General features: G+C 41.4%; 1 protein-coding gene across 2 annotated transcripts in view; it reads right to left on the bottom strand.

Moving 5' to 3' along the window:
* if (inflated) overlaps nt 1-11,299 on the bottom strand; it is a 691,187-nt gene extending 679,888 nt beyond the window's left edge. For both annotated transcript variants that reach the window (XM_067142033.2, XM_067142032.2), the window contains exon 1: nt 10,735-11,299. In XM_067142033.2, coding sequence (XP_066998134.2) covers nt 10,735-10,925 — 191 coding nt within the window. In that variant the 5' untranslated portion in view covers nt 10,926-11,299. The remainder of the gene's footprint in view (nt 1-10,734) is intronic.
* Nucleotides 11,300-11,634: the final 335 nt, after the last annotated feature.

Raw genomic sequence — 11,634 nt, forward strand, 5'->3', positions numbered from 1 at the left:
AGGGCGCTCTACTCCCATACGTCCAACATAACGCTACACGAAGCAGCATGTGAACGCGGGGGAGCGTGAATCCAGTGTTTATATGATGGCGTTCCCACCTTGTCCGCACATGCTGAATGTGGTTGAAATCTGGAGTTCACGGAACTGATCAGTTCGATGGAGTCCTGTCCAGAAAACCAGTTCTGAATACGACCGCGTCTGTGGATTGGGGGAGTTGTCTTGTATGGACTGTATTACCTCATCAGGATAGCGCTCTCTCACACTCGGAACCATAACATTCTGCATATAAGGTCCAAACACTGGTCCGATGTGAGTGTCATCTATCCGATGAAGCACTCCAGCCCCATCAGACGATATTCACACCAATACGACACATATATCCCGCCACTGCGTATGAACACTCTGCTATGTAAGTTCTCTTTTGTCGTATCGGACTCTCTGAGTCCTGTAAACATGAACCGGCCCGACTTCCACCGATCTATAAAAAAGTCTCCTCAAAGAAGATCACACGATATCAATTACGATGGAACTCCATCTGGACAAAGGCACACCGACCGACCATCTGTTCATCGGAGAGACTCGGGCGGCAGATTTTCTGCAACGGACTTACGGACCGTGTATGGACATCCACGAAAATTAGTCGCCTGCATGAACGCCACCGAGTTTAAGAACGGATTCTCTTATGAAATTTCAACTATGCGTTATCTCTTCCCTAGTAAAAACCCGCTTTAAACCAACGCCCGGTAGACGTCCAATGTCTCCTGACACCAACCATTGCTGTATCCATCTCCGAGCAGCCCTAGGCGAAACGCCACATCGAATCACTGCCTCACGAATACTAAAAATGCCGTGTTGGACGAGAGCCAGCATTTGCTCTCTTGACGCGTATGAATGATATACCATGTGAGATGTGAGAATGGATTAAAGCATTTAGCATCGAAGTTAACTTGGCCAAACTAGCGAGTTCGTTGCCTGACATCATCACGGTGTATTATTTCGAAAAAAGTCGTTCACGCTGGTATTAGAACCTTATCGCTTATGGTAGGCACGAATTTTGTAGCCTACACCTGACCCACTGCGCTACGTGACAGTGTGCCATGCGATTACAATTTCATACAGCTGTAAGCAAGTGCATGTCACGAGGAGAACGAAGGGAGAGGGGAGAGAGAGAGAGAGCAACTGACAATGTGATAAGCACAGGCCGTGTTGCAAAACTCGTCCAGCTAACTGTACAAAGCCGAACATAGCCGAAGTGGACTTCCTTATATTTCACGTTTCCAGAGTGGCGACCATTTTTGATTGTTCATCTATACATACATACATACATACATACAGCAAAATAAAAAGTGCACTAAACCAGAATACGCAATTTTTTAACAGAAACTTTTCTTCTTCCCTGAGAAACATTGATAAATAATGTAATTATTTACGTCCTAATAACTACTTTTTCGGTTTTCGGATACGCCAAGGTGCCGGAATTTTGTCCCGAAGAAGTTATTTTACATGCTCTGAGAAAGAACTCTGTACAATAAGATTTCTTAATTTTTGGTAGTGATAACTGTCATTTGCTAACACGGTTCCGCATGAATTTCTATGTCTAACAATAACGGGGCCAGTATCCAGTATTCGGGATGTAGGGAGTTCGAACCCCACTGTCAGCAGCCCTGAAGATGGTTTTCCGTGGTTTCCCATTTTCACACCACGGCCACTTCCTTCCCATTTCTAGGCCTTGCGGTTCGAACCCACTATCTCCCGGCTGCGAGTTCACAGCTGCGTGCTCCTAACCGCACGGTCAGGTGCAGAGTAGTGTAGTAACTAGCAGACAATGATGTTTGATCTCTATTTTTGGAAGATAGATGTAAACGTTGTGTTGTATTTCTAAGGGACATACAACTAACTCCAACACCGGAGATTCGGTTAGATTGAGCTCAGACTTTAACCGAGTGTGGTGAATTCCTCTGACGTAGCAACAACAACCACAGTTGTAGCCCTTCAGGCAAGCAACTCAATGTTTAAAACATCCTCGGGATATGAGCTACGAATTTGAGGAAAATAAAATATAATAAAGTATGAGAATATATTATTTATTTATTCCTAACAATTACAATCATCACACCTTTTCTTAATCATCGTTATCCGGTCGATTAGATTAGTAGTTTGCCTTTTTCTAGCACTACGGGCGCTAATGTGAGTCAATGCAGAGTTTCACTTAAGCCCCGCGGTGTAGGGGGCAACGCGTCCGCTGGGTCAGGGTTTTTAAATTGTAATTGATTAATATCCCTGGCCTGGGGACTGGGTGTTTGTGTCGTCCTTAAAGTTCCTTTCCTCACATTCAACACTCGACACTTCCTTCATTCCAATTACACGCAGGTTCATATCATATGGTGTCCGACTCGTTGGCTGAATGGTCAGCGTACTGCCCTTCGGCTCAGAGGGTCCCGGGTTCGATTTTAACCTTCATTGGTTAATTCCAATGACCCGGGGGTTGGGTGTTTGTGCCGTCTCCAACATCCCTGCAATTCACACACCACACATAACACTATCCTCCACCACAATAACACTCAGTTACCTACGCATGGCAGATGCCGCCCACCCTCATCGGAGGGTCTGCCTTACAAGGGCTGCACTCGGCTAGGTCGACACCCCGAACAAATATTTTTAAAACGCCTTTATAGATACGCCTGAGGATATTAAACCAAGGAACACATTACAGAAAGAAATATGTAAATAAGTTAGAGTCCGCGCACGTTTTAGCGATATTCCCTTGTACGTGGGGTGGAGTAGGAGGGAGCTCTCACGGTTCCCGTAATACTGCCAACTGAATGAAAATGAAATCTGAATTGAATCGATAATATGATCGATCGATATGAATTTTCTAAACCTTTTTTATGTTAAGCCAACAACTGTGTCATACACACTTTTTTATAACATTATATAACATTTCTCGATGCGAATCTTGTTCCCAGCATGAATTCTATAGTTTGGCTTTGCTGGGTAAACAACAACAGTACTAGTACGTAAAGTCACACAGTGATGCATAAGCGATTCATAGTTTGTGTTTCAAAGGTTGCCAATACGAATCTCGAAGATAACCGCGGTCGACCTATTCAGAACTAGGGGGCCCATGTATCGCTAAAATGTGCGTGTACGGTAATTTGGCTTGGATTTGAATCAAAAAGGAAACGAGGGATTTAGGCAGTTTTTCCGGAGCTGCATTTAGGCCAGAAGTGATTTTCGAAATTTGTTTTTTCAGTTTCATAGAGCTATCCAAGACTCACAATTTGAAAAGTTTCTTAGACCTTCAACATTCGGCACAACTGAGGAAATTATTTACCGGTAATTTTACGTTTTTCGTAGTATGGGGCCCCTACTTTGTCAACTAAGAAAAGTTTTCAGCATTAAAAGGCACAACAGCCCTGATGGGCCTTGGCCTACTAAGCGACCGCTGTTTAGCCCGAAGGCCTGTAGATTACGAAGTGCAGCTTGAGGAGCGCGAAAAATCCTCTCAGCCTTATTCTCGACTTTCTAGACCGAGTTTCGTCTTAATACACATCCGCATTTACACAAAACGCATCGAACTTCCAACCAACACAGAAGCGCATAATAATAATAATAATAATAATAATAATAATAATAATAATAATAATAATAATAATAATAATAATAATTGTACCGGGCGGTACACCTCCACGCCGCTAATTTAAAATGTGCGCCAATTGAAACTCCTCTGCTGGAGGAAGTCTGAACTTTATTGACGGTATTAATGTTCAAGTTTCTCAGAAGATGTCACTACGTGGAAAGTTTGGAGTTTTTGAACTGTGCCACTTTTGATGTATTTTTGTTTTACCGGTAGTAAGAAGTGTGAACTTTCTCTTCTAGAGGACACTACTGAAAAACTACTATGGTGCACCCTAGTGCGATGTGAAAGAACTGGTTTTTTGGAGAAATTTTTATTTCAAAAGTTTGTTTCTTGTTAAATTTCTTTCTGTTATTGTTTAAGTTGGCTGTATACCCCTCTCTTTCCCCTTGTTTTGTATTTAGCCAATCCCGAATTTCTTTAATTAATTTCTGACCAATCTGATGTATCTTCCCCCAACTGGGATATGTTGCTGTACCCTACCCAATAAAGTGATTGTGGGCGGGTGTTTTCTTCCCTAAAACGCCTCGAACTTTCCGCGAGAGTATATAAACTGCTGATTTTTGGGTCTCTGCGCCACTTCTGTTCCATCTTTCTGTGTGTAAAGTACATAGCAGGGGGCGGGAAGCGCCTCTTTCTCCGGCAGCGGTCAACAACAAGGTAATGGCCGATTAATAATTTCTTTCTTTGCTAGCACAGCAGTTTAACTCTCGGGGCGGGTCCGAAGTTTTTCCATAATGTAACCTTCCTTAAAATGTAAAGACACTTGGTATCTATTCTACCTTTAAACTGCATATCGGGATAGAGAGTGCTTAACCCTCTCGAGCTCCCACTCATATTGTTTTGAGGTGAACTTATTTTTTTCTCAACCTATTCTTCTTTAACGTAATGTAAATTGTTTCCTTCTTAAGTCACCTCTTTAGTATGGGATTAGCCCTTCTATTAACGGCCTAGTGCCAAGTAGGTTTTAAACAAAGCGTATTAGGAGCGCAAGTTCGCCTCCTCTCAAATTGTTATTTTAGAGGTCATGTAATTAATCTTTTCTCACTTAATAGACCTCAGTAGGTTGGGTATTTTACCCCTGTGTCTATGTCCAGAGAGGACAACTTGAAGGTGGAGTTTGGTGTGGCCTTTGAGAGGCTTAAAGTTTGAGAGCGAGCGGCTCTTTCTTGAAAATTGAGTGTTGTATGCCTCGAGGAGGCTTTTCTGTGTAATTTGGAGCAAGTGCTCCTGAGCATGAATGGGGTTTTCTGCCCCTCTGTTAATACTTATTTTGAAGTAAGGTTGGGCTGATTGCCCAAGCATTGTGAAGTCGGGGCGCGAAGCCCAAATCCAGTAAATATTGTAACTACATTTTGTTGACTTGCTACTCTGTACCTGCCATGCTTGTTATTTCTTTATTTTGAAAAGAAAATATAACCTTGTTAATTTTACATGAACTCTAATTTCGTAGCTTGAGACCCGTTCACACCCGCACCTTCTTTCACCTCTAACTACCGCAAAAACACGGTAACAATAATAATAATAATAATAATAATAATAATCAGAAGAAGAAGAAGAATAGTGAATACAACCTTCCACATAGATTTGGCGTCAGGGAAGACACCCGGCCATAAAACTGGGCTTCATCCGCACGTGGTGCCGATCTCAAGTAACTGGGAGGAAGAAGAAGGCTGAATAATATTGAAGGAAGTCAGCTACGAGATCCAGTTGGTTAGCTCCCTGGCAATATATTTGAAGCTCGGCATAGACGGTCCACATTTAAGACGACTTAAATGCTTATGATCCGAACTGGCTGATGTTCTAGCGCGTTAAATATCCCTTTGAAGGCAACATCCAGATGGCACTGACATTTGAACGGACGCTTAAAATCTACTGTAATGAAAATGAAAATCCACAGTCCGTTTTCAGTCATTCGACCGGGTCAGGAATGGAATGAAGCCCCAATCTAGTGGCGAGGATATGAATTGTGCCGGATGCCGAAGCCTGACGAAATCCTCTGAAGCAATGATTAATGACTGACAAATGAAATGAAATGATATGATATTGGAGTGTGTTGCTGGAATGAAGTATGACAGGGAAAACCGGAGTACCCGGAGAAAAAAACCTGTCCCGCCTCCGCTTTGTCCAGCACAAATCTCACATGGAGTGACCAGGATTTGAACCAAGGAAATGAAATGAATGGCGTATAGCTTTTAATGCTGCGAGTGTCCGAGGACAAGTTCGGCTTCCCAGATGCAGGTCTTTTTATTTGACTCCCGTAGGTGACCTGCGCGTCGTGATGATGAAATGATGATGAAGACGAAACATACACCCAGCCCCCGTGCCAGGGAAATTAACCAATTATGGTTAAAATTCCCGACCCTGCAAGAAATCGAACCCGGGACCCCTGTGGCCAGAGGCCAGCACGCTAACCATTTAGCCATGGAGCCGGACTGAACCACGGAACCTAGCGGTGAGAGGCCGGCGCGCTGCCGCCTGAGCCAGGGAGGCTTTAATAATAATAATAATAATAATAATAATAATAATAATAATAATAATGAAAATCGACAGCCTGTTTAAATCACTCGACCGGATCAGGAATGGAATGAATGAAACCCCAATCTTGTGGTGAGGATAGGAATTGCGCCGACTGCCGAAGCCCGTCGCACTCCTCTGGGGTAATGATTAATGGCTGACATATGAAATTGAGAGTGTTGCTCGAATGAAAGACGACAGGGAAAACTGGATTACCCGGAGAAAAACCTGTCTCGCCTCCGCTTTGTCCAGCACAAGTCTCACATGAAGTGACCGGGATTTTAACCATGGAACCCAGCGGTGAGGGATCGGCGCGCTGCCGCCTGAGCCACGGAGGCTCCAATAATAATAATAATAATAATAATAATAATAATAAAATTATTATTATTATTATTATTATTATTATTATTATTATTATTATTATTATTATTATTATAAGCTACAATAGACATACAAGCAGAATTACATAATAGTGTTATTAAAAGTAATGCGATAATTAGGCGAGAGTACCGACAAGATTGTTTGCTCCTTTCTTCCATTAATTTAGAATACGATTTTGGAAGCACCAGAGAACGTGTTCATAACCAGTTATACAGACTGAAGCCGAACTCCACCAACAAACTTTTTAAAGTTGTTCAGGGAAACATTGTGAGTGTGTTGGTATTCGGGACCCGTGGTCTCCGATGGCTTGTTACAGAGTAATAATGATTTATTCGCTTTGTTAACCCAGTCATCTTTATTTCTGTCAAAATACCTTCACAACAGTGAAAAAGCCTGTAATATGCGTTAACCAAGACGTACAGCACAAAACACAGTGTAATGCAACCCTCAGACGAAACAAGTACACTTATCACAGTGTATTTAGTCTGTTCTGTCAGTACATAATACCACGAAAAAAATGCAGAACTCCGAGGCATTGCTTCCGGCACGTCAAACAACTCCTAGGGGACAAAATTTCGACACCCCAGTGTCTGTCAAGAACTAACATTTAGGACGGAAGGTAGAACTATTATTATTATTATTATTATTATTTTCATTTTCAGTGCAATACAGATATAAAGCTAATAGGGGCAACAAACCAAACGAAATGGCAATTACTCTTGAACGAGCCACCGGAGACCACGGGCCCTTTATACCAATGTACTCAGGGAGGGTATCCCTGAACAACCTCCGTAAGTTTGTCGGTGAAATTCGGCTTCACCTTGTATATGCCTGCAATACACGAGACGTTTTCAATTTTGGATCACCTGGCGAGTTGGCCGTGCGCGTAGAGGCGCGCGGCTGTGAGCTTGCATGCGGGAGATAGTAGGTTCGAGTCCCACTATCGGCAACCCTGAAGATGGTTTTCCGTGGTTTCCCATTTTCACACCAGGCAAATGCTGGGGCTGTACCTTAATTAAGGCCACGACCGCTTCCTTCCAACTCCTAGGCCTTTCATATCCCATCGTCGCCATAAGACCTATCTGTGTCGGTGCGACGTAAAGCCCCTAGCAAAAAAACTAGCAATTTTGGATCACGCATTTATCAGAGGCAAATTATATGCTATATTCTCTTCAACATGTACGACGCGATTTTAAAAACCGAGGAAGCGAGAATGTGAAACTCTGTCGCAGAATAATGATAGTAAATTAGCGCCAGGACGGAGTACATCTGGTAAAAATGGGGCGGAGAGCCCAGAGTTTAAACTACCTACGCTTATACCAGCCCCTTTTCCCTTTCCATTAAATTTGCTTCAAAATAACATGTAAAGTAATTGTATCTATGGTACAAGCAATTCCATACTAAAAGCATCGCCGCCGCTATCAGTAGATACGGTTAATTATTCAGAATTTCCAAGTTTTAAGCCCGTCACTTCCCCCTTGGCTTTTCCACATTCCTAAATTTTGAGGTGGTATCTAATCTGTATTTTTCACACACCTATCCCAATCCTAGGCCAAAATAACTGCAGTTCCATACAGGTTGTAAAACAGTGTCCGGATACAAGTATACGAAGTTGAGGATACATCAAGAAAAGAACCTATACTCCAAGCAATATTCACCTGTATAGTGCCAAGCATATCTCATTTTACCTCTGACCACCAGATGTATCCAGCTGCAAGAAGATGGCCAGATTCAGTGACCACAAGAGTTGCCCGTCGAGTATACTTCGGTTAGCTCATATTAAACGATAACTTGCACTGGGGCGCATGAATGGAAAGCTGAAGCCAGTCATAAAACAACCATTCCTGCCACATTATAGCCCGCTAACAACTTATGACTAATATCAACAGCATTACAAAACGAAGTAATAAAAGAATCATAATTACGATGCAGACAGAGAAATGTATCAATATTTACAACAAAGGTCACATAATAGTAACCTCTGGGAGACGAAAAGAAGAAAAGAGAAACTTGTTTTTAATCGTAGATAATGAATGCACTGTGCCATCACTTATCTGAAACTGTATACAGTACACTCATATAACGCGGTCGTATCAGAAAACCGTAAATCTTACATCTGTCTAGTCTAATTGAACACAAGGATTGAGCTCATCATCTTCAATCTGTGGCCTGTTTCCGCTGCCTGTCTAATTTCAGTTATTACATCCAGTTTTACAAGTTTGAAATGAAATCAACTTTTTACTCACTATCTAGAAGCTACGGAACAGTTCTGTTTATGGTGGGACAAACTTCTCGCCAACTCAAGAACACCAAGACGTGCTTTGTACACCACAATATTATTTATACGTCTTGTTGATTTCATGAGTTGTTATTATTATTGATGATATTCACAAAGACAAGAACAAAAAGCTAAAAGATTGGAGTTAAATTAAACATCTAAATGAAGAGCGTGCAAGAAACTGTCATGGAGCGCAGAGATGTTATATTCGCGCAGCTATTATTTTTAAATTACAGGTTACTGATCATTTTCGTAAAAAGCTGTGAACTATGCACATCGCAACCAGTATCTTCTTTTGCGCATTTGATTAGGAGAGTTCTTCAGTCAATGCGCAAAGCTACCATGACGAATCTTACGGAATAATGAAAAACTGATGCGAAATAGCCCATGTTCGGGAGACTCTCAGAGCAATAATGAAGATACATCGACATGGAAGCATGACTGCCTTACAATATAATGTTACTGCAAGTAATTTTTAAAAATTAATTAATGGCGTATAAGCGACCTGCGCGTCTATGAGGATGGAGCCCTACCTATGATGAATTCTAATGAAGACTGCACACACACACACACACACACACACACACACACACCCCCGAGCCATCAGAATTAACCAATGAAGGTTAACATCCCGGTCCCGGCCGGGAATCGAACCCGTGACCCCCTGGACCAAAGGACAGCACGCTAACCATTTAGCCGTGGAGTCGGACTTCTTTAACGAAGAAAGATATAGATTTCACCGCACATTCTTATGGTAAGGAAGGTATCGGTACTTCGAACGTTTTAAATCGGTTATTTTCAACTATCTTCCGCAACTAAAGCCTAGCTTCAAAAAAAAAAAAAATGTCTACGAAGTTAATTGCATAATATACCGTGGGGTTGGAAAATTTACCCACATTTTGCTCTTTGACTTCCCAGAAGAGTCATTTCTCAGCCAATTACCAAATTAAGAAATGTCACGACTCGCTAACTGAATTCACAGTAAATTAACATTGATATTGGCCGGCTGTGTGGCAGTGTTGTTTAGGTGTTAGCCTCTTGTACTCAAAGTTTCCGGTTCAAATCTCTATACAGTCATGAGGCAGTTTTAAAGTGCTGAAATATAAGAGCTCATATCGGTATATTTACCATTAATTTGAAGAAAACAGTCAGGCTACAATTCCGGCACTCTGCCATCTCTTATAACTTGAACGGACTTCACTCAAGCATTTATATTATTAAACTTATATACTACAATAAGAAGTAAATTTCAGTTCTTGAGTGGAATATTTCAATACTTTCTCAGAAGGAATGTCAAAACGACAAAATTGTAATATTCAGGAAACGTTGTCAGTACATTCTAATTATATATCCTTCATTGATAAGTAACAGCTCGGGAATGGTATAAGATTTTATATGTAAAATAAAACGTAAATATCCATGTAACTTAACGGAAAGAAGGAAGAAACTTGAGTGGTTCCAGATACTCAAAAGCCTACTAGTCAACCCGTAATGAACACGCCCACAGACACTACAGTACATTCCGAACTCCTTGGGCGCTCAGGGGAACGGAATACACTCTAACAATTATAAAATTATAAAAGGACATAATTATTACAAAAATATACTCTTTTTCCTTTTACTTGTCCATATTGGGGGCTATTTTTCAGTCCTCCTCCAGACATAAAATAATTCGAGTACATTAAACTGAAGGTTCGCAAATAGAAAGGTCCTATTCTCCAGAAAAGGAAACCATTACAAAACAGTATGAAAACTCTAATTCAAAAGTGGTAGTAGTGGACGACTGTCGGCACAATCTTCATGGTTCACAATACACAGGGGACAACAGTACACAGCTAACTGGAAATACAAGTTTTCAAGAAATGTAAAACGTAAGAAGTCACTCAGCAGTGCGGACAGACATGCAATTTGATTCACTTACCAACTCGAACCTGCTTCCCGATGACCGGCAACAGCGAACCCGAACATTGAATTTCTTGGCCCATTGAATCTTAGAAAGTTCACTTTATCCAAATTGAAGCCTGTCGCAACACCAAACAACACAACAGTAACGCACATCACTTGTATTAACATGGTACTTGTCCTTCTGTCAGAATAACAACGGTGTTCCATTGCTGACAATTCCCCGCCAGAAACAAAATATTCACTAATATTCCTTCTGATTTTTTATTATGTTACGAAGATAATGAAACTAATGCATTGCAACTCACGAATTTCAAGATAAATTACAATAAACAACAATTATCACGAGCTGTCAAACAGATTTAAAGATAAAAATATAAGAACCGAGCTTTTAGAGCAACCAAAACTACTCAGTTACTAGTGACGTAGGTTAACAGTTAAATAACCTCTTACTAGGCGACGGACCAGCGTTTTTTTCTTCACATATGAGCATTATTCATTGATGAAAAAGTGTTCTGCTATGGCGGGGTTTCAAATCGAACCTGCAGTGCGCGCCAGACAAGCAGAAGCAATGAGCGAAGGAACCCAACTGTTTGCCATGTGTGTGTATGAAGTTGACTCCCCCTCCGACGGCTCTCCCCACCACTTCTCTCCAGCTAGCCAGCGAACACACCAATAGTGCGCGCGCATTTCCTTCACTCACTTCGTAAGAAAATCCCCAATTCTGACTAATAAAATGTGGTTTCTCAAGATTGTAATTCGATCATATCATAAAAGCTGATATCAACAACACGCTACCCATTAATGACAAAAGAGCGAATACTTGCACGTAAATGAAGGAAGATTACGAAATAAAATATGCATAGTCAAACTGCTGAGATCATTACTGTTAATGGATACTGTGGTGCGTGAAATTAAG

Source organism: Anabrus simplex, chromosome 2 (assembly GCF_040414725.1).
Source record: "Anabrus simplex isolate iqAnaSimp1 chromosome 2, ASM4041472v1, whole genome shotgun sequence".
NCBI lineage: Eukaryota > Metazoa > Arthropoda > Insecta > Orthoptera > Tettigoniidae > Anabrus > Anabrus simplex.